The following is a 27,899-nucleotide window of genomic DNA, read 5'->3' as shown; positions in this document are numbered from 1 at the left end:
AACGCACCGTTTTGTGCCTGGCCCTTTAAATGTAAATGAGCTGCTGCACAGGGCGGGCTTTCAAAAGGTCGTGTCAGCTGCACGCAGACACACTAAAATGACAGAAACTGTTCTTGGAGGGACTCAAGAAAGAGTGAAAACATGTAGAATACAACAGGAAATCTCTGAATGGTTAGTTGATTAATTTATGTTGCTGATGTGGAGTTAACTATCTTCAATTAGCATATTCTGTCATGTAACGTTAATCTCTCATCTAGGAACTGTTGTGAGATGCACACAGAGTGACTTATTATTGCATGTGAAAAGATGGATGCTAAAGTTTGAGCTGACTCACATATGTACTCTTTTGCCGTGTTCCAGGCAACCTGTAACCCGTGTTTTTCCAACTTTATACCCGTGAAAGTGCAGTCAAACCTGTGACTTCCCACCCTTGAACGAGCTCTGACGTCACATAGCCAGGCCAGCGAAACCATACAAAACAACAATGGCAGCCCCTATGGATGCAGTGTTTCTGCAGGCAGTACACGGTGAGATTACACTTTAGGACAATATAACGTTAACTAGTTTTTAGTCCATTGAGTGCAAGGATAAATTTATACCAAATACATTTCCAAATATACAAATAAAGTAGAATTAAAGGTACAACAGCTTATCTTGCCTTATGCACCGTTTTTCCTTAAATAAACAAGGAGTAAGCACCTTTGGCAACAGAAATTATTACAAATGTGCATAAGCCCCATAAGTTCCGCCATGCTGGTTTGTTTACATCTAGCTACCACAATTCCTTGCGCTCAGGTAGTTTGGCGTGACTGACCTGGAATGCTACAAAGTCATGAGTCGTGGTTTTAAGTCATGATTTATGTGCTCAAAAACCTGCCTGGAACGCAGCATTAAACAACAACTTTCCCTTTTCTCAACATGGACTGTGTTCCCCGGAGCGGGGTTTATGTACATGTTAGGATTGGTGATGTCACTAACCCGGGAGGAATGTTGTGTAGTCCCTACCAGTCGTTTGTTGTAGTCATTTTCTTTAAAAGGAAATATCTTCCTTTGCTTTGAACTTTGAGCGTTGTAACTTTGATAATGTTGTTTATACTCAAACAGCAACATTACACACTAACTAAAGTTTGAAAAGTGAAATCATACTTTATTCAACTCATACAGTAGTAAAATTGGTAAATGTGCAGCTTTCCCGAGTGACGGTGCCCTATGAGGTGGCAAAGTGAGTCTCAATGATTGTGTTGCTTCAAATTAATTAGTGATATTTGGGAGGGTGATCTCTCAAACAATGTGTATTACTTTATTAGTGTTCACAAACTAATTCAGAGACATGGAACATATTTTCACTTTTTTATTTATTTTGCAGTGACTAGTGTTTCTCTTACAACATTCATTTGACAATACATGTTAAATGAAAAGTCATTGCTTATTGAGAAAATGATTGTATTTTGAAAATGTGCATTGTATATTTTGCAAATCTATTGATTCCATCAAATGCTTTTGTCATAAGCTTACAAAGATAATGGCTAGGCAAATAAAACATTTACATATTTGCTTTCATTTATTGTCAAGGCTGCAGAAACACAGATTTTATATGCAATTTTATAGTTTTCTCAAAACAAATAACCTCAAAGAAACAAATGCCTCAATATGTGATACTGTCAACATTCTTTAAAAGCCACACCAACTTTATAATTAATTTTATTTGTGAATATATCTATTTAAATGTTGTTTGCTTGAATATTACTGAGTTTGCACTGTAAACAATTTCCCCAAGATAACAGTTGTACAATAAAGTGCACTGATAACCCACACATCAAATGATAATATAATATTTTTTTCCTATTATTCATATTACATACATAATTTGCTTAAAATCTTCACTAGCTAAACAATACTCTGTGATATGTTCATAAGTAAGTCAATTAGCATTTCAATTCAGCTGGCTTGTATGATTATATAAGAGAACACCGAAACATACATTCAAAAGCATAAAATAAACTCAGCCATATGTCATGTTCATTTCCCCTCATTCTCATCTGTTGAGGAATCCATATGTCTTAGAGATGTTTCATAGCTCACTATTGTGACCTCTTCAGTTGTTGCTGCACTGTCGAAAAACCTCATTTTCTCAGTGTGTACCGTGTCTCTCAGCCTACGAATCGAGGAAGCCGTATCATCACAAATGGGTTCTGCAGAGTCTCCTTCAAATACACGTGTTCTCTGTGTCACAATTATCGTCTCGTTATCGTCATGTAATGTTTCTTTCACAACGTGCTTTTCCACCAATGTTTGCTTCCCACATTGCACTCTGGTTTCCTCTACTGTCAACACCGAGTCTGAGCCTAGTGTTACTTGTAATGGTGAGGTGTGAATTCCATGGGCGTCTAGATTAGTAAAGATTGCTGCTTGCTGTGTGTCTGGTATAGCTTGAATGTTCGATGTGATGACATGAATTTCCCCTGACATCTGTTTCAGAGTGTCCACTGAGGGTGAGGACATATCTGATGAAAATGGGATGTTGACTTTTTCTGGCTGGTGTTGAGGCTCCATTGATATCATTTCACATCTGGCTGTGGAAGTCACAACATTAGTTTGTACATCTTTGACCCCAATAGTGGCAGTTGGTTCAGCATATTTCACTTTAACTTTTGTAGGAGAGGTCTGCGACAGGCCCACATGTTCAGTTACTGTGGAACTTATATCTGCAAAGGCTTCAGATGACCTTAGTGATAATGTTGGGCTGATGTTGTCCTCCACAGCCTCGCTGAGCAAGCTCTTCTCTGGTTCCTCGTGTGCCTTGCTGGATTCTTTCTCTACATCATCAGACTTCTCAGGCTCTTCTGGTGGTTGGATTGTTTGTTCCTTCTCGTCAGATTTTGTAGATTTGGTTGGAGAAGAAAATGAGAACTTGAACCAGCCTCCTTTTTCAGTTTTTGCTTGTTCTTTGCTAACAGCGGATTTCTGATCCGCTGAAGCCTCCTGATGTTTTTCACTTTCTTCAATTTTGGCGTCGACTAACTTATCACTTTCATCTGAGGACTGGCTGAATCCCAATTTTGGAAATTTAAATTTAAACTTTGATTTCTCCTGCGCTCCTTTGTCCTTCTGTTCTGCTACTTCCTCAACTTTTTCTCCAGCCTCCTGATCTTGCTTAACAGATGGTTTTTCCATTTGTCCTTCCTTTTCCTCTATTGTTGGAACATTAAATTCAACCTCAAAGCCACTGAGAACATCCTCAAGTCTTGGCATTGTAAATCTGGGTGACTTTCCAGTCCCTTGTGAATCATCTTTTGGTTGTGTTTTTGTGTCTGGGGCATTCGCATTTACGGTTGTGACATCTTCTCCATCCTGAGATTTTGTTCTTGAAATGCTAAACTTTGGCATTTTCATAGTAGGAAGTTTGAATTTACTCGGGGAGCCTTTGTCACCCTCCGTTTTTTTTACAACAACCTCTGGAGGCTGTTCAGTGGTTTCTTTAATTTCACTCTCTCTGTGCATATCTTTGGAGTCTTCTACTTGTAAAGGCTTGTCTTTAATATTTAGATCAGTTTTAGTGTCTGGAACATCTACTTCCACTTCTTTCCCCTTTGCATCAGATGTTCTTCCAAATCTTGGCATTTTAAAAGCAGGCATTTTGAATTTACTTGGAGAACCTGAAACAACAGTGGTATCATCTTTCAACTCCGTCTCTACCTCTGTTTTTTCAAGGCTGGAACTTCCCTCTAAAGCCATGGCTACTTTTGGGAGACTTGCATCCTCTGCTGCGATTTTAATTTCTGGTTCTGTTATCCCAATTTTAGGTGTTCCTGTTTTTACTTCTTTTGCAGTTACCTCGGCACCTTTTACTTTGGGTAATGAAATCCCAAATTTTGGAAGTTTAAATTTAGTGTCCTGTCCCTCTTGATTAATCTCTTTTGCTTTTATCGTCATATCAATAGATGGGGTTTCAATCTCTGCAGTTTTGCATTTGATGTCATCTGATTGGTCCACTTTTGTCTTTATCTCATAATCCACTGAACTAACTTTAATTTCCTTGATGTCAGAGTCAGGTGCATCAGTGACCTTTGGAGCGGAAAATCCAAATTTGGGTAATTTTATTTCTGGGAGTTTGAATTTTGTTGGAGAGCCAAATTGTGGACTTGTTATTTCAGTTTTACCATCTCTCTCACTTTCTCCCATTGCTGCAGTGCCCTGTAGTAAAATATCTGTTGTCATTTCACTGGCTTGCATATCCACTTCCACTGTTCCTTTGGGTAACTTTAGCTCTTTCTTGTCTGTAGTTGGCACATCTCCTGACATTTTCACTTCTGTTTTTGTCAGAGCTTTCTTGAGCTCTTGGTCACTGTCAGGACCTTTAGTTGTTGGGAGAGCAATACCAAATTTTGGAAGCTTAAATTTGCTTTTAATGTTCATCTCAATGGATGGATCTTCAACATTTTCTGTTGGCACTTTCATGTCAACACTTACTATGTCTCCTGACATGTTAAACGTCTTATCGGGAAGGTTAACTTCATCAATCTCCACATTTGCAGTAGGAATGTCAACTTTGTCCTTTGATGTTTTGGTTCCAAATTTGGGGAAGTTGATTGTTGGAAGTTTAAATCTTGTTGGAGAGCTAAAAGTGTCCTTTTTCAAATCAGGTTGTTCTTCTGGTAATTTAATATCCACAGATTCCTCTGGAAAATCAATAGTTCCCAGTGATGTGCCCATGTCAGGTTTGGGTAGACTCACATCAACTTCAGAATCAGGAGCCTTAAGATCTGGTTTTGAAAATCCAAATTGGGGAAGTTTCACTTTCAGCCCTTTAGAATCAACTTCAACTTTATCTGTTTCCCCCTCAATGGTCACACTTTGAATTGCAACATCAGGCTGTTGTACATTAACTTTTTCCTCGCATAGCAAGCCAGTCTCTGTGTTTATCTCTTTACCCTCTGTCTCCATATCCTTTCCTTTTGGCATACCAATTCCAAATTTTGGCAGCTTGAACTTACTCCCCGTCCCCTCAATGTCCATCTCTTTGACCTTAATGTCCACATTAACAGTAGGCCCCTGAATATCGATGTTTGTTTCTGTGTCATTGGTTTGTACCTCTATTGTTTCAGAGAAACTGATTTCAGGTTTTTTTAAATCTACTTCAGCTGCTGGTATATCAGATGTGGACTTTGGATCTTTGATTCCAAACTTTGGGAGGTTGATTGAGGGAAGGTTAAATTTTGGATGAGTTGGATCTTCTTGTTTTTTCACTTCTGCATCTTGGTCATCTTGACTGGCCTGATCAACATCATGACCCTTAATATCTGGCCTTGAAAAACCAAATTTTGGAAGTGAAAAGCCTGGCTTCTTCAATTTCACATCAAGCTCTTTCAAGTCAACTTCAGGTATATCTACCTCGCCTTCAATGGATATGTCTTGAACGTCAACATCAGGTTGGGGTAGTATTACCTTACCTTCTGCTAGATGAACATCGGTTTCTCTTATTGTGGCACGTATATCTGTCTCTCTTTCAATTTTTGGTATTTTTCCTGACACCTTGATGTCAGGTTCATGACTAGTAATTTCTATTCCTGTAATGTCCTTATCTGCTGATGGTAAACTTGCTGTACCTTTTGACGTTTTGACTCCAAATTTTGGCAGGTTAACTTCTGGCAGTTTATATTTGGTTGGGGAACTAACAATTGTTAGATCTTTCTGTTCAGCTTCCTTTCCTGGAAATGTAACTTCTGCTGTTTGTTCTTTTACTGGTACATTACCCTCTGGTATGGATACTTCAACCTTTTCTACACTGACATCAACTTCTGGAGTTGCAGTGTTTGGTTTGGAAAATCCAAACTTAGGAAATGAAAAACTTGATCTTTTCGCTTTTACTTGCTGTCCTTTGGAATCAACCTCAGGCATGTCTGCACTCTTTTCAACTTCAGATTCATTTTTGGGTGGCTGTACTTTTAGTTTGACGTCAGCTTTAGAAATATCACTTTTTATATTTGTTTCCTCTAGTTCTGAATCAGTTACATTAATGTCTAATGCTCCTTTTTGTGATTTAACACCAAATTTCGGGAAGCTAAAAGAAGGGAGTCTAAACTTGGTTGGAGATCCAAAAAATGTTGAACCCTTTTGATCAGGCTCCACTGACACTTCAATGTCCATTTTTGCTTCTTCTAGGCCCATACTGCCTTCTGATATGGGGATATCAGTTTTTTGGAGACTTACATCAACCTCAGGGGCTTTTATTTCTGCTTTTGAAACCCCAAATTCAGGTAATGTTTTTATCTGTACATCTAGGCCTTTAAAATCATGTTCTGGTGGGTGAATTTCCCCCTCGGTTGCTATCTCTGTTTTTTTAAGATCGATTTCCTGTAGTTCAGCTATTTCCTCTGTCTTTGATGCACTTAAATCAAACCCTTTTACTTTAGGAAGGTCAATACCCTTCTTCGGCATCTTCAGCTCTCCCCCAAGTCCTCCAAGTTCAGCATCTTCAACCTTTAAGTCAAGACTTACAGATTGACCCTCTGTGGCTAGATGAGGTCCCTTTATATCAGCTGATGATATTTTTATTTGTGTATATGGACCGCTCATTTCAGGTTCTTTAACAGCTATACCTACATCTGGCATAGCTTTTTCATCCTTCATGGCTTGTCCTCCAGTTTTTGGGATGTTGATTGAGGGGAGTTTAAATGTCGTTGTGGCACCAAAAGTTGTCGTATCTTTTTCCTGAGCCTCAACATTTAACACTGTGATATTCATACTTTGTTCTTTTATTTTCACATCACCTTCTGGTTCAGATATAACAACTTGTGCAAGATTGACATCAGTCTCTGGGGTCTTGACATCGGGTTTGGAAAATCCGAATTTAGGAAATGAAAAGCCTGTTCTTTTCATTTTTATATCTGGGTCTTTTAAATCAACTTCTTGATCTTTTTTGCTTTCTGCTTTAGCTTGTGGTACTTCAGCTCCAGCTGACAGTTCCCCGAGTTTTGTCTCTGGTAAAGAAATATCAACTTCTGCCTTTGATGTGATGGCCTCTGTAAGTGACAGGGTGTATTGATCTCCAGTGTCTAGCTTTGGCTGATCAACACTGATTGAGGGTTTCTTCAGCTCTTGACTGGGCACATTAAAGTCAATTTTTACATCTGACGCTTCTACTGATGTAAATGTCTCTTCAGCCTCCAAAGTAATTTCCTCACCCCTCCAATCTGTTATTTCAGATTTTACTTTGGAAGATGAACTTCCGAATTTGGGTAGCTTGAAAGAAGGAAGTTTGAATTTGAATGGTGACCCTCCAGTGGTTGAATCATCTTTTAAGTCAGACTCAAGATTCACATCCACTTCACCAACTGCCATAGATGGTAGATCACTTCTCTCAACATGACTCTCTGGACCTTTAATCTCTTGTTTAGAAAATGCATGCTCTGAGCTTGGCTCTTTGGGCTTTTTCATCGTTACCTCCATTTTCAAAGGAGCCTCGGGTATGTCTTCATTTCCCTCAGCACTCTCAACGTCATGTTTCAGTGTAGCCTCTGGTGCGCCCTTTTTAAATTCTGGTCCCTTTAGCTTTGGAAATGAAAATTCAAATTTGGGCATCATAAATCTACTCCCTTGACCTCCAGGATCTGTGTCTTGAATTTTAATTTCAGCATCTACCGGTATAGTTTCAATAATTGATTTTGATAGTTCTATTTCTTTATCTTGTGATGCAACTGTTGATGTTGCCTTTATTTCTGACTGTGCATCATCACCAGCTTTTGCAATTGATTCTTCTGCCGTCTTTGAAATGGAAAAGTCATATTTAGGGAGAGAAATTGTTGGAAGCTTGAATTTAGATGGAGAACCAGAAGCACTTTTGTTTTTCAACTGGACTTCAACCTCTGGAGCAGGGATCGTCACCTCAGTCTCTTTGATCTCAGTGTCTGGCATAGATACTCCCCCTTTTTGAAGACTGGTGTTAGCATCAGGGATCTTAGTGTCAGATTTGGAAAAGCCAAATTTTGGAAATGAAATTTTACGTTTTTTAAGTTTTTCTTTTTCTTTAGCCTCTGGGATGACTACATCTACTGTACCTGAAGAAACTTTGACTCCCATCTCAAGTTTCTCGTCTTGCACTTTCGAATCTTCTATAGTTTCTTCTTGATCAAGACCATGACCTACAAGGCTCACATTAACCTCTGGTTTAGAAAATGATGTACACTTTTCAAAGTGTGCATCAAAACCCTTTTCTACCTCTGGTCTAGATACACCCACTTCAGGTTTTGAAACACTGGAAATAATTTGTGGGGTTTTCATTTCAGTTAATGATGGCACTACTCCAGTCAGTTTGGCTTCTGGAACTTTTATTTCCATGGTGGGTTCATCTGTGGTGACTTCATGCATTTTATTGTCAAAGACTGCATCTGTTGGTTTTGGAAATAAGACACCAAATTGAATTGTGGGAAGTGTACTTTTTGTTGGAGATCTTGGACCTTTCTCAGTCCGGTCAGACTCTGCATTAAATGTTTTGATGTCCATAATCGATTCTTCTTTGTCAATACTATCAGCTGGCTTATAGGCTTCAACCTTTGGAAGGCTAATGCCATATTTTTGGACTGTAACTGTAACCTCCTTGTCTACACTAACACATTGACCTTCTGTAGTCACAAAATAATCCTTGACATCACCTGATGGGGCACCATCTTTGAGTTCCATGCTTATTTGTGTTTCTGGAAGGCTTACATCAGGTTCTTCATTATCTATATCTACAAAGGGCATGTCTTTCACTACCTTGGATGATTTCCCACCAAATTTTGGTAAGTTGATAGAGGGGAGTTTAAACTTTACTGGTGTACCACCAGTTGTTAGATCTTTATGTTCCGCATCATCCTTTGAAATTGTGAAATTCACATCCTCTTTTAAATCCAAAGAAACTTCTGGAATGGATAAATCAACCCGTGGAAGACTGACATCAATGTCTGCAGCTTTGATGTCTGGTTTTGAAAACTCAACAGCTGGAATTTCTTCAATATCATGGTCATTCAGACTAGGATCAACCTCTGGTTTAGAAAATGAAATATCTTTAGCTGATTTTATTTCTTTTTTCTGAAAATCATCAACTTTTGCAATACAAATACCTTTGATTTCTGTTTTTCCCTCAGGTAAAGACAAGTCAACTTCAGGTTTGGATACACTGAGAGTCATCTTCAGGTCGTTTTTGTCAGATAGAGCTGTAGGTTCTACAGATAATTTAGCTTCTGGCAATTTAACATCCTTTGTAGTTTCATCTGTGATGACTTCAGGCATTTGAATATCAGCCCCAGCATCGGTTGTCTTTGGAAATGAAACTCCTAATTTGGGAAGTTTAATTGTGGGAAGTCTAAATTTTGTGTGAGAATCTGTTGAATCCTTGAACTCAGCTTCAACGTCTGTAGTCTTACTTTCAACATCTAGTTCTATCTCATCTGCACCTTGTAAAGAACCCTGTGCAGTTGGAAGAGTTATGTCAGCATCAGATACTTTTGTCTCTGATTTAGAGAATCCAAATTTGGGAAATGATATTTTCCTTTTCTTCATTTTAGACTCTGTTTCTTTTATTCCAGCTTGTGGTAGTTCAGATGGGTCCACTTCAGTTGTTCCACTGACCTTTATGATAGATTTTTTAGATTCCTCTGGTAACAGACCAGCTTCTTCTGTTTTCTCTTTTGGCAATGAGACACCAACATTGATCAGTCTAAATCCACTCTCTTCTCGAGTATCCTCTGCAGCCTCAACCTTCTTGTCAACTTTCCCAACCCTTTCAGGTGTTGAGAGCGCAGTTTCCTCCTGCTTTGATTTTCCCTCTGTCTTGGGGATTTTTATTTTTGGAACAGAAACATCTATGCTTGGCATTTTTAATTTATTTAAATTTGTGTCTGTTTCTGAACTATATGCTTTGGGATCAGTCTCGGATATTCTTTTCTCAGAATTTAATGCAATCTCCATTGTGTAATCGGCCACTGTAGCATCCTCTTTTGCAGTGACTTCAGTTGTTCCTTTCAATGATTTCCCTCCAATTTTGGGCATTTTGAATTTAGGCATCTTCTTTTTATGTGGAGAGGAATCTTTGTCTTTGCTTTTGATTTCAACCTTCAGTTCTCCATCAACATCTTGTTTTGAGGTTTCATTAATGCCAGTGCAAACACCATGATGGAGCATTTGATCACCCTCTATATCATGTGCTTGTTTAGTTTCATGCTCAGGTGCACAACTTTCACCTTTTTGAGATTTTTCGAATGTTGCTTCTTTTTTAATGGCTACATGGTCGTCATCAATAGATATTTTTGCTTCAGTTTTCATCTCCTTGATTGCATCACGATCACTTTTAGATGATGTATCCTTTTTTGGTAATTCAATCGCGATACCTGGGAAGCGAATGTCAGGTGCCTTGATCTCAAAACTAGGCATAGATATCTTTGCTTTCTTTGATTTCTTTTCATGTCCTTTTCTCTCAGCTTTGATATCAGTATCAGTATAGTCTTTCACAGCCTCATCTCGTGTGTCTGTATCTTTGGCTACTTTGATTTTTTGCAATTGAACTGATTGTTCAATGGCTTCCATTCCAGGTATTTCAATGTCTTCACGCTTTGGAAGTTTGAATTTTACATCTGGGGAAGTACTTGTCGTATCCCTCACTGACATTTTGTCAGATTTGGGTTTGTGATCTGCTGGCTTAATTTTAGTTTGGTCTGTTTTGCTCTCAGTTACACTTGTTTCATAAAGACGAAATTGTTCACTTTTAGGTAATAAGATGTCTTGATCCTTTGCAGCAACAGGAGAAAGTCTCTGTTCTTCTTTATCCATTGTGTCAAGTAACTTAATGTTTATTTCTGTGCTAATGTTCGAAAGTTTACTAGGGGATCCTTTAGGTGTCATGCCAGTCTTTTCAGATTTTATTGCGATCTCTCTTTGTACAAGGACTCCTGTAATGTCTCTCTCGGGTAATTTAAAGGCAGGAAATTTTGATACTGCTTCCTTTACATCCTGAACATTAAACACTGCTTGGGGTTTTTCTGATTTTGAGATATTTATTATCTTCTCAACCTTTTGTTCTTTAATTCTAGGAGACTTAAATTTAGTTGTTGATCCTTTATCCTCCTTGCCAGGAATCTCAATTTCCTCTCGTTTCAGGAGAGGCACTTTGTTGGGGTCTCTTTGGCTTATAGTTATTGAGTCTTCATGGTTGAATCCAGAGAGATCCATCTTAGGTAGTTTAAAATCTGATTCCAAATTTGCTTTTTTTATTACTTCAGTGTCAGCCATCTTAGTACTCTCCCCACTTTTATCCACTTCCAGAGCATGGGATTTTGGCTGGGATATAACTGGTTTCTTTGTGTCCATGGCCATTGAGGACACATCTTGTTTAGTTTGAATCTCAAAAGTGAAAGTGTCTGATGATGCAAAAGGGCTCTTTAATGTGGCTATGTCTGCCATTGGTCCCCTGGTTCGAATCCCATAGCTTTCTGTTTCTAGGATGTTTCTTTCTTTCTTTTCCTTGTCGATACCAATTCTTGGTGATTTGCTTATTGGTACATCTGGCATGTCAAAAGAAACATCAACTTTAGTTATATCCATGTCCATTTCTCCTGACTTTTGGGTCTTCTCTACAATCTCTTCAATTATTGGTTTGCTGTCAGAATCAACTTGATGTCCAACTGCTTCAATTTGTGATATTACATTAGGACTGTCCATAATATTGTCGAAGGCTAATGCATCCGAAGTCCGCATCCCACTTGTGGAGGATTTTAATTGGCTCTCTGTTTCTGTCGCATATATATCCTTTCCTGGAATGCTGTCCTTCAGTTCTGATCTCTCTCTCCTTTCTTTGTCATCCTCTCCAAGAGAAACTGTAATATCAGTAGTCTTTGAAGTAGTGTCCAAACTGATGAGCTTAGCCAAATGTAGCGATTCAGTTGCTTGCAAAGTCGGGAATGTATATTCATTCCTTGTCTTAGCAGAGTCAGTATTTTCAGCTTCATTCAAGATTTTAGGACTCTCTAACACATTAATCCCTGGCACTTGCTCTACAGCTATATTCATAATAATTTGGTTGTCCGAGACCTCCATATAGTCTGTTGTCTGTACCTCTTCATTTTCTTGGGTTTCTTCAACAGACTTGCTCCTACAGTCTACCATCCTCATCTTCAGTTTCATCTTGTGTGTCTTTTTCTTCTCTTTTTCATCTGTTGATTTTAATGGAGACTTAATGGGAGATTCTGTGTCACTCGTTGGTGGACTTATCTCTAATTTTCTCTGTTCTTCTGCTTCTGATGTGCTGTGAGATCTCTTAAAATTTGCCCTCCGACCTTTGCTGAAGGTGGGGAATTTGGGCCAAGAGATGCGATCGTGTTGTTTTTTCATCTTTCTTCGACCTCTCATTTCTGGACCTCCTCCTTCCTCTTCTCCTTCAGCCTCCTCACCCTGTAAACATTGATAAAGCAATGATCAATGACATCTCTAAAGAAGCTTTGCGGTATTCTGTAATTGAATATAATGGACCGTATGATAATTACAATGGTTATATCTGGCCTCATTGTCTCAGCGTCTTCCTGGGTTCTTGGAGGTGGTTTGCGTTTGAGACAGAATGCCACTTTATATGGTTGAGCATGCTCAAGAATCTGGAGGGCGTCCTCATATGACACATTATCAAAGTATACTGTAGCACTAAGAATCTGATCACCTGAAAGGCCAGATGGAAGGACATGGAAGTGAAAAGATGGAGGAACAACAAAATTAGCTGTATTCTAGCTTTAGAAATGTTCTGTAATGTGCTATATGGCATCTCACCTTCTTTCACACTTAGATTCTTTGAGGCCGGTGACTCTGGTTTTACTTCCTTGATGAAGATGCCATCCTTTCCCCCTCCACTTACAACCAAACCCTCAGCACAGACTTCTTTTTCAGTTTTCACTATTTCTGACTGATCATTTTGCATGTCCTGAAACAAAAGGCAAATTCATTCAGAAATCTGTTCATAATTTTCATTTTTCGCATTTCTAATCATCTGTATTCTTGACAGGAGAGAAATTTAGGCATGTCTGACCTCTGTTTGATGCATCTTGGCAGAGGAACGCTTGTCAAACAGTGAGCCAAAACCAATCCTTTTGCTTTTTTTGGAACTCTTGGTGGGTGAGTCATAGAAGTCACCTTCAGCCTGGCAAAACAGTTAGCGTGTAATCTATTATATAGTGTATCCTAATAGTTAGATCAGATACAGCATTAGGAAATTCTGAATTGGGGTTATCATACATAGTATTAAAAGATAAGGGTGTTGTGTAAAATAGCAGTCACCTGTTTTTCGTATTTTTCTGTGGTGGGGAATTCCTCAACAGGAGAGGAACCCTGAGGACGAGGTCTTTCCTCCTCTAAAACTTCAGGCTCCTCACATGCCTGTTACATTAAAGATACCAATTAAGGATTGTTCAAACAATCAACCAGTTTAAAAGAGATAAAATAACACGTGCATGTTTGCTGAATCTGCTGTACTTGAGTGATACTCACTAAATCATCCTCTGTGTCTGGTTCTGGTCCCTTCAGCCTTCGCCCTTCACCTGTTGGGGTGAAAAATGCAGCATAAGCACTTGTTATGCTTCTGCACACATGACTTAAATTTAAAGAATCTATCCTTAATGCCAAAAGCCTGCTGGTCATCAGTACCATCTATACCTTAATCAGTTTTTACTGATTGGAGACTTAATGTGGGATTTACTGTATTTAATGGACCAAAACGTTTGAATCTGAAGAGTTGCAAGGCAAATCTAAAGCAAGATTTTTGTATGCAAGATTTCCTGGTAGATATTCCCACGGGATCCAGATAGTCTACCTACTTCTGTTGCTTCCTGTAAAGTGAGGCACTCTATTGATCTTAAGGGGTTGGCTTACACTGCCAGCAATAAGGACAACATAGAAACATGGACCTCAATAGATCCAATAAAAGAGCTGTGAAACTAATATTGTTATAAATATCTGCAAATGTGATATTGTTATCAAATTAATGATTAAATACAATTTTAAAAGTAACATAATTTTACGGCATTAAGAAACACTTTTTAAAATATTATACAATAGACCGTTTAAATATTGCTTATACCATCAACAAGACTACTCTCATGACCTCCTTTCTTCTGAGAAAGGCATTCATTTCCAGTTTCCCATAACACAATGCACTTATCCACATAAACATTTTCCTTGAGTCTCACTCTGCGCAGGTCATTAACCTGCACTTTCCAACAAGCACTTATCCAGGCATCAGGTCTAGATGGCATTAAAGCACATTGGAGATTTATGTATGTGCATGTATGCCATGTAGCCCATGAATAGTATGATTACACTAGCAGATTGTTCATATCTTTTCACAATTTCTAATAATCAGACTCTAAACTTGGGAATGCACCCATGTATAAACAGACCAACTATGCGCAGTTAATTAATAGACTTATTAAAAGGGAGGAGAAAAATCTTCCCATATCTTTTGTTGACGTCATAGTGAACAATCCAAATCAATGGTTTTAAACTGTCATTCTGTTAGTAGGCAGATCCCAACATTGACAGGTTACAATACACACCCTTATCTCTAAAACAAAAACAAAATTACGCCTTTAAGTTTTATTAAAATTAAGCTCTCTGAACCCTGTGTTTAACCAGGTAAAGTACCCTACTATGCTTAGCACTGGCTTTCATAATAACTGAATGATACCGTGAGAAATAAATAAGCCCAAGTGATATGCAAAACAATAGGAGCTATTAGTTAAACAGGTCACAAACTGTGTTCGTCCAATCAATGATATTGGCAAAGGTCCCCCAGAGTTAAACAGTTGAGTTTCACCATTTTCAAATGCATTCAGCCGATTTTCTGATATTTAGTAGAATATCAGTAACCAGACATTTTCTGGTCTCATTGACTTCCATAGTAGAAAAAAATATACTATGGAAGTCAATGGCACCAGAAACTGTCTGGTTAATGATCTCGTTCTAAATATCAGAAAATCGGCTGAATGGATTCGAAAACGGTAAAATTCAACTGTTTAACTCTGGGGGAGATATAAAATGAGCCCATTTCCAAAAAAAGGTGGAGTATCCCTTTAAGTATACTGATGTATATAGGAGAGATCAGGGATGAAGTGAGGTTTGGTCTAACAATTATGATGAACAAGCAGATGAATGACATACCTGTGGTTTTGATGTTCGATATGTCATGTTGCAGATCAACAAGTTTCAACAAAGTTTTTATTATTGCTGCTATTGTAGTTAAACAGGCTTAAGATGTTTTGTTCAATTTCAGCTTTATAATATCTGCCCAAAACCAACTCAGTGAATTTAACTATCTTAAACAACAGGCCTCAGTATCTTTTGTTATTTTTCCCTGACTGTTTTCCGGCTCCCCACATGTGTCAGGTTGGGAAGGATTGGGAACTTACTGATAATTTGTAACACAGATATAAGTTTAGTGTACAGGGTAATTTAGTTATTATAATGAGTTATTATAGGAAAATAAAAAACATTTGCTTATTTCAAAGTTGTATAGCGAAAAATATTACAAGAGGGGTAAGGTGTCATTAATGTAAAATACTAAATAAACTATTTTATTTCACATTTTATTTTAAAAATTAATAATAATAATATTAATAAATAATAAGTTATTAATAATTGAATAACTGATGACAGACCAAGCAGAATTCCAGTAAAAAGTATAATTATACTATGACTTATATAGGCATATGAATATTTACTTACTTAATTGCCCATCATTTAATTGAAGATATGGGTTACACTTTAAAGGTGTCCTTGTTACTGTGTAATTATACATTTTAGTTCAGAATAATATTTTTTAACTACATTTATGGGGTTAGGATTAGGTTTAGGGTTAGTTGCATGGTGCAATTTATTATATGTATAATTTATAGTTATTACTATAGAAACTAATATAAACATAATGTTACCAAGATATTTCATAATAGCAACACTATGAATGCAAATTTATTGATTTTGCTCAACTAATCCATAGATTTTAATGAAATAGAAGATGGCTGAAATGTACATCGAATTCATGGAAATAATGAATAATAATCCAGTTGATTGCAATAATTATTAAATTTAAAAATAATAACACTAGAAACAGTATGCCACTTGGGGCCTTCTGTGCCAATTCTAACAATAATCAATGCTCCACAAATCTAAAAACCCTAGTGTGTCCCCAAATCCCTCATTAACAAATAAACAAAAAGCATAATTAAAATTAAATAGATCACTATTTTCACTAACCCTAACCTCAAAACTGTTTCAGCAGACTTAATCTCACAAATGTTGATATTCAGTTGAAATGAAAAAATTAAATTAAAGGTGGTACTATATGTAACAATTATGAATACAATACATACAAAAATTCCTTTAAAGGCCATTGTCCATCATTAATACAGTGCAGTATGTAAAATGTAAGTTATTTAAAATGCAAATCAACACCAAAAAGTTTTGAAATCATTCCTGGGCTCTTATGCTTCAAATATATGTTTTCATTTACATATTTAGAAATAAATATGTGAGCTCTGCTGTTAGTGTTGTGCAATCAGTTTAAGCTTGTGTCTGAATGTTCAGGTAACATGTACTAATCACCTTTTTGCTTTTCACTTGCTTTTTTATGTTACTGACATATCTAGATTCTTGACGTACAAACACTAAGAAAAATCCATGTGCCAACATCAAAATAGCCTAAATTAAATCTATAAAAATTCATATTTATAATGCGTTGTATTTCTAAAACATCATGTTTGCGGCATTTTAATGACTCTGAAAAATGCCTCTCCTGTTATACATTAAAGGTTAATAATATTAGGTTTGTACCTACCTGATCTATGGTTTACTTGGAGGAATATATGTTTTACTATATTCCAGATAGTAATTCACCTAGTGCGCAGCAAGAATGGACAGAACCATTTGTGGGTATAGTTTTAGTAGAGAAGATGAAGGGCCCTGCCCTTTTTTTAAAGGTATGACAAACCCTGTTTCAGGGCTGTGGTTCAAGCTCCTGCTAATGCTATTGTGCTGAAGAACAAACATGTGAATGTGTTGCATTGCTTGCACAGTTCACAAATGTGAGATGTGAGATTTTAATGTTTTTTCTATAAGCAAAGAACTGTAATGAGGGTGTTTATGTCCCTCTGTTCTCCAATGAATGTTTATTTTGTTTAAATTTGAGTTGAAGGACATAGTTATGACATTAGTGTACAGTGGGATGTGACTGCAGAATGAAGACAAGATCTTGTGCAGTTTAGGGATATTGTGCTGTGCTTTTAGTCACACAATGAATAAATAAACAATAAGAGCTTAAAGAATGGATCAGTTACACAATGAGAAGCAAGCTGTTAATCTCATAATGACAGTATGCCTCTCTCTCTCTCTCTTTCAATAAATATTTGAACCATATTTATTTGTCTTTAACTGATCTGGAGTGCTATTGGATTGAATTGTTTAAGAAATTCAAAGTTAGCAAATTCATAACGTAGTTACTCCCTAATCAAACATTTGCTCATTGGGTGCTCCTCTAAAAGTGATAAGAATGTGTTTTATGGAAGTGACCAAACCAAACTAAAGTCGTTATTTTTGTAGTTTTTTTGCGCACATAAAGTATTCTTGTTGCTTGATAAAATTAAGATTGAGCCACTGTAGTCACTCGGACAATATTAACAATGTCTTTACTAACTTTTCTGGCCCGGCAGATGCTATTACCCAGTGACCCATGACCATGAGCGAGTGATCCAGATTTCATCAAAGAAAATCTTAATTTGTTTTCCGAAGATGAACGAAAGTCTTCGTGGGGGAATGGAACAACATGAGGGAGATAACTTACTGACAGAATTTTTGGGTGAACTAACCCTTTAAAATTGCGGGAATTCGAAATTCTTTATGTTGAATTCCCGCAACTTATTTCGAATTCTTTAATTGTGACTAATTTTTCAGAATTCAGACTTTATATCACAATTTGACCATAATAACTCACAATTGTGAGTTTATATCTCACTATTATGAGAGATAAAGACAGAATTGTGTTTATTACAAGTTTCTGACTTTTTTCTCAGAATTAAGAGATATATAAACCTGCAATTGCAAGTTTTCAAGTAAGAATTACAAGATGTAAATTACCAATTGCGAGTTATTAAGTCAGAATTGTATTTTTTTTTTATTCTGTGACGTAACAAGCTTGTTTGGAGCAACAGGCGAGTAAATAATGATTTTTTTAATATTTAGGTCATTTACTTATTATATCCACGATTAATCATTTAAAAATGCAATATTAAGTCCAAAGGTCCAAATCTTTTAGAGACCTCCTTAACTGAAGTATTGTGCATGTGGTATTCAAATTACAACAAGATTAGTACAAGCATGGACTTTCCCAACTACTGATCCTGTATGTTTGCACATCACCCATGACCAAGATTACAGGCATTAGAGGTTGTTGTCTGCTCCTGTGGCCATATGGACCCAGAGCTCTGCTCCTTCAGCTCACTAATATGGTTAATTAGCTTCTCAGCAAGTTGCAGGGAGAAGGAACATCAATTCTGGCTTACACTCATAACATCCTACACAAGCCTCTTTCAGTCAAGTGGGAAAGACTTGTTTGTATTCAAAATATAATTGAATTTTAGGGCCGGAGAGGGAAAATAAACTGAAAACAGAATTGGATTTTCTTCCATATTAAGAGAACATGGGACCAGTTTACCTCATGTTTCCAATCAATCAGGAACTACATAAATGTAACAATTATTTGATACATTTATGTGCCAATGAGATAATGGCTTTATAATTGATGGATTAAAGATAGAGTTCTTCTAGAAATAATTCTGTCATCTTCCCAATTATTACTCACCCGCATGCCATTACAAACTTGTATGTTTAATAAATAATAAGACATTTTCAAAAGTTTTGTTTTCCTCCATACAATGAAAGTCAATGTTGAATGGAACATATTAACAAAATATATTGAATCATTGAATAAATGATGACAGAATTTTCTTTTTTGAATTAACTTTCCCAGTAAGTATCTCACAATATGGTGAAAATATATACTTATATACTTATATTATCAGTTCAGATATACAAAACAGATATGTTCAATTTCATGAAAAATGCAAACCCTCTCAAACTTATCATTTATTCATTAGCAGGAGGACATTAGTGAGATGCTGATAGTTATTACTTATTTTAGGAGTGGACTCCTGTGCATATAAGTATTTTATGGACTGCGTATCCACTAATGTTTGTAGAGCTTCTCTATAAAATAGCTTTTTTTACTTTAAAATTGCTACTAATAACTAAATTTAATATGTAAAATCGTGTTAAATATAGATTGTTGTTTCACTTTATAAGGTAACCAGACAGGTTACTATAGCATTGCCCATTCTTTTTACGTTGTGCATATAGCAGCTGGACAATTAATGCATTCATTTTGATTGAATTTTGATTTATCTTGCATCAATTTTCACACTTTGAGAATCTGAACATAGAGACAGACTTTATTTGGGTGGAAACTAAATTTTGACAAAATATTGCTACCTAAGTACAGCTGTATAGAATAATTTTAAGTATACTGACATGATATCCTTGCAATGTACTCATCTTAGTGTGATCGTAATTCAATCATTTTCTTAGATAGCACAGGTTGTGTGTTAATGCAATCTCACAAACGTTCAACATAATGGAAAAGCTCTAGAATGAAACATTGTATAAAACCAGAGCACAAAAACATTCTTGGTTATATATATAGCAATTAAGCTGTCATGCAGCTGTTGAATTGTGAGATGTATTGGTTGCTCATTGCACCCTGTAAGATCACTAAAATACAGTTGTTGTCTCATTTAGGTTACTTTAAGTGTCAGTTTCCATAGCTTGAACTTCAACTGAAGGTCAAAGAAAAAAAAAAAAACTACAGATAAATCTGCTAGTTGAACTGGATTGGACATGTTGACCAAATGACTTAGAGAGGTTTGGTTAACAGGCTAATTGGATTTCAAAGTCTTTGTAACAAAGCCAAAAAGAGTCGCTACTGTAACATAGAATGAAGTGAAGTGTTAAAACGTTAGACAAAAAAGGTACATAATAAGATATACACATATACCAAAGACACCACAATGTGTGTGTGTGTGCGTGTATGATGGCTCCCTCATTCTTGTGAATTTGATATATTATATTTATTTCAGAATTAATTATACCTATATATGTATGTATAAATAATTATACTATACATATAATTTTATGAAATATAATTATATATTTAATTATATATAAATTACGTAATTAAATACATTAATGTATATAATTATATTTATAAAAGTATTTGTTATTTATTTATTTATAAATGTATTAATATTTAAATATTTATATATATAATATATATAATATTTTATTAATATATGTGTGTGTGTGTATGTATATATATTTATATGCACACAGAAATAAAACTGCGCACCTTTTCAAAATAAATTTTACTGTAAAAATACAATAAAATAAGACCTCAAGCTTACGTACGCCCTTGTAAAGAGCACAATCATAATTCAGCAATTCTTAAACGCTCTGAAATCATGCTCAATATTGTAAACAAACACACTGCAGATGCTGTTGATAAAATACTGCATAACTCTGTCGACACACCCACGTCCACATAGCCACGCCCCCTTTACTGCAGACACACCCAGATCACACACAGTGCAGCGTCATCTCAGCAGAGAAATGCAGTGATGCTTGTAAACAAGCTCAGCACTAGTGTCTCAGTAACACACACATGCATAGTCCAACTGCAACATTATATTGTCCTGCCACCAGAGGTGCTGAGTGCGGAGATAAAAATAGCGCAGAGCAGGCAGAATGAGACAGAGCGAGAGAGAGAGAGAGAGAGAAGAAAAGCTAAAGAGACAGAGCAAAATAAAGAGTGATGCCCACCCGTGGCTGACGCATGCCAGTTGGGAAATGCCAGGTGAAAACAGTCACACATGATGGCTGTCTCCTCTGGATCTTGATCTGGTTTCTGGTGATGTCCTGTTTCGGGCAGCCTCACTCTCTTCCTCCGGGTCTAAACAACCTGCTTCTTTTCTCCTCTCAGTCCGTCACTCCAGATACAAGGACAAAATAAAGAGTCGGTGAATAATAGCAAAGTCAGTCTGACTTGGTATGTGAGGGATGGACGGAGAAAGATGTCTTGCTCCATCCACACAAGTTTGTCTCAGGAGTGAAGCTGCACAATCTCTAACACGCTAAAACGATTAAAGGGGGTATGGCTGACTTGGGATGGGGGGGCTGTCCTAAACAACACAAATCCCTCCTTCTAAGCATCCCACTCCACCCTCCTGATCACTTTGACCAGTCACTGCAGAGCGTCCACCAGCCTATTGGTTCACCGCACAAGAAAAACATTCCAGCTTCATAGACATGCGGCAGAGATGCGTAATTGGATTTGACACCACACAGTACATGTTTTCATGTGTGATGGGCGACTAAGGGGAACTGAGGACGCTGTTTGTCAGGTGACTGTGTTTAAGAGCAGTTGTTTGCCTGAGCTGCATTTCTGATGACAAACTTTACATGTACAGTATGTGTATAGTTTTGTCTGATATAGTGTTGGGAGACGTGAATGTCTTCCCTTGTTTCGGCACGACTCCGTCCTTCTGAGAATGGCCGTTGAGACCATGGATAAATTATTTATCTAAGAATAAAAAAAATGATCTCAGAAAGGTGCCAGACTGTGACGTCAACCTGAGACCAGTTCAGCGCGCCGGATTGCCACAATCAGACAACAGCGGTCGTAATTTATGGCCTTTGTGGATCTAAATCAAATCAGTTAAAAGAGAAGTCTTGATTTTTTTTCACCTCATGAGACAGAAAAATCACAAATAAGAGCTCCTCGGTATCTCATCTTTAGTATTTTTGTAACGCAGTTATATTTGACATTGCCGCTGTCTCCTGTTTCTCTGATTTTATTCCCTGGGAAACCTATAATAAACTTTCAGAAGATCTCGATAATAGCTACATTTACGTGCATCAATATAAACTCTTAGGAATCACATTGATTGCTCAGTCTGACTGAAAGCACCTCAATAAATCTAATTGAGATCGATCCAAATGAAGTGTAGACCTGAAATAATCCAATCTAAAGACGAAAATGAATTATGTAAATGCTTGAATACGACTTTCTCAGTCAGATTCAAAAATGCCTTGCATACATGCGTAATGGCAAGATACATCTTGAAAATGTGAGTACACTCTAAAAAATGCTGGGTTGTTTTAACCCAATTTTGGGTCAAATATGGACAAACCCGAAATGTTGGGTTAAAAATGTAATGTAAAAATTTAACCCAACGGCTGGGTTAGTCCATATTTGACCCAAAGTTGGGTTAAAACAACCCAGCATTTTTTAGAGTGTATGTTTATTTACTTCTCACGTCTTGATAATGTCATGCATAAGAAGACTTTTTTTTTTTCCTGTCCTGGACTCGGTCTTGACTCGGACTCGAACCTTTTTGGACTCGGTCTTGTCTTGGACTCGACAAAGGTGGTCTTGACTACAGCCCTAGTCGAATGTAATCTGGACGCACTACATCTGCCATGTTGTCCTTATCATGTGACCTACCAGCGTCAGCGCCCTCCATTCATAAATCCTCTCCCGTGGCCTCATGGGATAGTGAAGTGTCCATCGAATGCGCACTTCAGAATCTCACCGGAAGTATAGGTCATCTGGAGACTTTATATGTATTCTTATTTTAGTCGGATATACTACTCTGTTGGCACACTGTATTTTCACAAACGAATGCGATTTCGGATGCAGCCCGCGTCTTTTACGTAAAAGTCGTTTTACAGGCTTTTAACGACAAGGAAGTTTGGGGAGGTCATGTTTTTTAAGTTTCGGTACAATTATTTACACATTGGCTAGATAAAAACAATGAATACATGAAAATCCTCACATATAGCCCTTTTAATGTGATAATTAGTGTGATTACCAAAAAGGCTGAATTCTGTTTAAAGAGGCTTTCTATAAAGTTTAGCAAAGTCATTCGAAGGCTGGCGACAACATGATACATTCCTGAAAGATTTTGATCAAATTTATCTGTAAAATCTTGTGTGGCAAATAAGACATGGTTTGAAGTTTGGAGTATTTATGTATAGACATATATTCCCTGCTATCCATGCGTGTGTGCATGCATGCATTATTGATTCGGACAGTTTTGCCTTAGCGTCTTGTAAACAGAAGGATCTCTGTGTTTCATATTCAGCACAGATGTCCATTTCTCTTTATGTGTCTGCATCTGAGACAGGGAGTGGCAGGATGATACTGCATTAGCCACTGGCTGCAGCCCAAGAAACTCCACACCGAAATCAATTTGGGCACTTGAAAAAAACAGAATGCCCTGCCACCATCCTTGCCTACACTTTGTCTGCCAAGCGTACAGAGACATGCATCTTCAGCCATTATGCACCACATATTCTGTGAATATTAAAAAGGTAATTCATCCTCTAAATTATTTATTTATATATTAAAGGGTTAGTTCATCCAAAAATGAAAATTAAGTCATGTATTACTCACCCCCATGCTGTACCAACCCCGTAAGATCTTCGTTCATCTTCGGAACACAAATAAAGATATTTTTGATTGAATCTGAGAGCTGGATCACTCTTCTATAGACTGCCTAAGGGACTGGCTCTTGACGGCCCATAAAGTCATTAAAGAAAAGGTTTAAATATTCCATGTGCCTACAGCGGCTCAATTATAAGTTTATCAAGCGACGAGACTACTTTTTGTGCGAAAAAACCATAAATAACGACTTTATTCCACTATTCCATTACTTCCTTATGGGCGCATGCGCGAGAACTGAGACGAGGACGTTCTCATTCGGCTACTTCTTGTTACCTGCTGCTCACCGCTCAGGAGTTTTACCGCCACCTACCGTATAAGATGATGTGCTGATATAGCTGGAAGCGCAAAACTTTCTGTTTACAAGCAGAGGAAGATGCGCGCTGTACATACGCTTTTCAATTTGCGTATTTTCCGCACTATAAGGTGCACTTAAAAGCCTTTAATCTTCTCAAAAACCGACAGTGTTCCTTATAATCCGGAGCGCCTTATATATGGATCATCATTTTATACGGTAGGGGGCGGTAAAACTCCTAAGCGGTGAGCAGCCGGTAACAAGAAGTAGACGAATGAGAACGTCCTCGTCTCAGTTCTCGCGCATGCGCCCATAAGGAAGTAATATAATAGTCGAATTAAGTCGTTATTTATGTTTTTTTTTCGCACAAAAAGTAGTCTCGTCGCTTGATAAACTTATAATTGAGCCGCTGTAGGCACATGGAATATTTAAACCTTTTCTTTAATGACTTTATGGGCCGTCAAGAGCCAGTCCCTTAGGAAGCCTATGGAAGAGTGATCCAGCTCTCAGATTCAATCAAAAATATCTTTATTTGTGTTCCGAAGATGAACGAAGGTCTTACGGGTTGGTACAGCATGGGGGTGAGTAATTAATGACTTTTTTTTTTTATTTTGGGGTGAACTAACCCTTTAACATGCATTAAAATTCAGTGCCATGTACCGACCTTTCGCTCATGTGGAAAGTTTGAATACGGTAGGAATCAAAAGACTGTTGTAGGGTTTTTTCTGATAAGTAGATGATTTTAATCTAATGCAAATAACACTTTTTTTTAACCATTTACAGAGACATTGATTCTGGAGCAACCTGTTGCTTTGGCTCAATGGACTTCATAAAGAGAAGATGCCATATTTCAAGGGGAAATGAAGCAGTCAATCAAGTTTACATGATTTACAAGATGGATTTCCACTATAATCAACAATTATATAAGAAACATGACAAATGTAAACATATAAAAGAAAAGAAAAAAACTTTATTTCTTTCGCCACCAGGGCGGCGCCATTGTGCAGTATTCTAACATGTGACGTCACAGGGTTAGTTGGCTCAGGCTCTGGGCAGTGAATATCGCGACATCAAACTGTTTACACCAGTGTTTTGACCGTGAACGACTAATGTTAGGAACAGTCATTAGACAAAAAGATGACGTCTAATGTTATATGTTAGAAACATTGTTCACGATGTCTGCCATCATATTCCCGTCTCGTCCTGTACTCCAGGATGAGCATCCTGAGGTAGAAACATAACATTTCAGAACATTTTAGGCGAAAGATGATCATGTTTACCAGTATTACATCAAATAATGATTGTAGTAGAAGTTTATGAGAAGCATTATGTGAATGCTTGGCTAAAGAGGTGTGTCTTTAATGTATATTTAAACAGACAGAGAGTGTGTCTGCTCTCCGTACTTTATCAAGAAGTCTATTACAGAGTTTAGGAGCCAAATATGAAAAAGCCCTTAGCAGACTTGATATAGTAGTATAAAAAGTAGTTTAAATTTGTAATGGAACTGTACTCTCTTTAACTATGCTTAAGTGGCCATTTATTTTATTTCATTTCATTAATATTATATTATCTGCCAGTAGAGGTTTTTTAAAAATATACTTTTAAAATTTGAAGTACTCTACAAGTGCACATTCAATAAAATGAAGTGCACTACTTTTTTTCACAAAGAATATCTGATGTGGAAAATCATTTTAAGAGCATGGTAGTTTGAAACATGTTCCCGTAACCAACCCAATCCTCCTTCTGGAGAGCTACCATCCTGCAGAGTTCAGCTCCAACCCTGATGAAACTTGAAATACTTGAAGCTAATCAGGGTGTTACTTGAAAGTTATACAGGCAGGGTGTGTTAAAGCAGGGTTGGAACTTGGACCTGAAATTCTCAGGAAGGTTGCTTGACTACCTCTGATATACTGGTATAACATGCTGTAAACATGTTACTCTGGTTCAATTAAATCCGGCATAAAAGACGAGTTATAGACATCACATGATAAACATCACGATTAAAATCTTAAGTACCCCGGGACATAATTGGACAATAAAAAAGTGATGTTTTACTATATTGAAAACTGGATTGAAAGGAAGGGTTTGAAAATGTTCAATCAGCTGAAAGTCATTTCAGACTAGATAAATTACAAAGACAAATGATCTTATTTGGTATTTTGTTTTGTACCGTTTCCTAATCTATTTATTTGTTTTACATTATTTGGCATATCGTTTTTCCCATTCAGTCTCTTGTTCTCTACATGTCCAGTGCATCATCCAAAAATACTGCTGTTGTTTCTATATGAAACTGATACTACTGCATTTGGAAGACGTTGCACGTTTTTGCAGAATCTGCAACTTTTGTTGGAAGTACTGAGAGTATGTATACGGATGGCCTGCATGCAACATCCATTTGTGTGATCCTTTGAGACCAAAAGTACTCAACTACTTTGTGCTGCACTATAGTTGCAGAAGAGCATCTCTGAACGCTCAACATATCTAACCTTGAAGCAGAGATGGGCTACAGCAACAGAAAACACACCAGTATCCTGTCAGATAAGAACAGGAAACTGAGGCTACAGTTCACACAGGCTCACCAAAATTGGACAATGAAAGATTGGAAATAAATGTCTCGATTTCTGGGATTTCTGGGATATAAATACTGTTTTCTCACACAAACCGCTTGTTTCGTGTCTTAGGCCATCAATGTGTACTTACATTTACGAGTCATTAAATCATGTTTAATTTTGACTTCTCTGTGCATGCTTTTTGGTGGACCCCCTTTGCCTCCAGTGTATGACTGATGGACAACAACGGTTTGACTGAAAAATGTCAAAATTGAAAATACTGTGGAAACAAAGACACCTACATCTTGGATGACCTTGAGGTAAGCTAAAACATCAAAAATTAATTTCAAAGTGAACTATCCCTTTAAACTGAGAGAATGTGCGTTCACAGACACCAGAATGAACGTGTTCACAGTTTATACTTCTGCGTAGGGTGCGCGCAGTAGTTACGACGTAGCATACGCACAGACGCGTACCATACCGCGTACACGTCGCCGTAGCCTGACGCGCACCTCCTCAAAAATTTAACCACACGTCGTGACGACGCAGACCGCAAGATCAGGGATTGGTCGGCTTGGTAGCATCGCATTTCCTCCTACGCATTTCCGCCGTGTTCTTCTGCACGGCCCGCCATTTTTAAATTCTTAGTTCAAAAAAAGACTAAGAGAGAAACATGGAAATGGAGCAAGTGACCGATTCTCCAACATGATCCGCTCTCTTTCAGTCGCCATTGCTTGTAGTAACCTAGCCGCTAGGAATCTAAACACAGTGGAACTTAAAAAACCCTCCGCCGCCAACTAGCGTTTCGGAGCCGTACTGCAGAGCAACCAAGACCTGAACGCAGAAGTATATGCTCACGACGTACGGCGTACCCTCGACGCAGAAGTATAAATTGGCCTTGACTTTAAATAGGGCAGTAATACAGTACGTTCAGTTCACGTTCGCCTATTGTTCATCTATCTATTCATGTTCACTATCGTTTAATCAACGCGTTGTGGGAGCACGCACAAAACACTATTAAACACGAAACACAGTAACTTAGCATGTGCATGCTGTCTCTGTTATCAAAGATTTGCATTTTTGTAGTTTACACGTAGCAATATGGGTTTCAAAAACGTACATTTTGAAAACCGGTATTCAAAAGTTTGCATTTTCATCGCCACTAAACCATGTAAATGAACGGCCAAAACACAAAAAGTTCAGTTTTTTGTTGAAAATGATGTCCAAAAATCCCCCAATAAATATGTGTGTGCATAAAAAAGTTCTGACCAAATCACTGACAAAAATATACCATTACTGTCCTGTGACTGCACTGACAGTATTAACAATTAAGTTAAAAAAAAAAAAAAAAGTTGAATGAATCCACTGTTGACTCTCTTTTCGTGACCTTTGAGGACAAGGTTAGCATGCTTGGAATACTTGGTTTGTTTTGAAAATTGGA

At 37.3% G+C, this 27,899-nt stretch overlaps 1 protein-coding gene and 1 long non-coding RNA gene across 2 annotated transcripts; one reads left to right on the top strand and one right to left on the bottom strand.

Annotated features, from left to right (window-relative positions):
- The first annotated feature begins 92 nt into the window (after positions 1–92).
- Positions 93–26,868, top strand: LOC148977128 (uncharacterized). Its single transcript, XR_016145493.1, has 3 exons — positions 93–171; positions 361–527; positions 26,685–26,868. It is a non-coding gene; the product is annotated as an uncharacterized LOC148977128 (long non-coding RNA).
- On the bottom strand, positions 1,337–21,262 carry LOC120479747 (uncharacterized). Its single transcript, XM_039672504.2, has 7 exons — positions 20,932–21,262; positions 13,504–13,553; positions 13,294–13,392; positions 13,046–13,156; positions 12,790–12,940; positions 12,516–12,682; positions 1,337–12,423 (listed from the first exon to the last, which is right to left on the bottom strand). Exons 1-7 carry the CDS (start codon positions 20,981–20,983, stop codon positions 2,020–2,022), a joined length of 11,034 nt encoding a protein of 3,677 aa, XP_039528438.2. The 5' UTR covers positions 20,984–21,262; the 3' UTR covers positions 1,337–2,019.
- Positions 26,869–27,899: the final 1,031 nt, after the last annotated feature.

The sequence above is a fragment of the Pimephales promelas genome, chromosome 11, assembly GCF_988280905.1.
Source record: "Pimephales promelas chromosome 11, fPimPro1.hap1.1, whole genome shotgun sequence".
Taxonomy (NCBI): Eukaryota; Metazoa; Chordata; class Actinopteri; order Cypriniformes; family Leuciscidae; genus Pimephales; species Pimephales promelas.
Note: the sequence above shows the minus strand (reverse complement) of the source record. Positions and strands in the feature narration are given on the sequence as shown.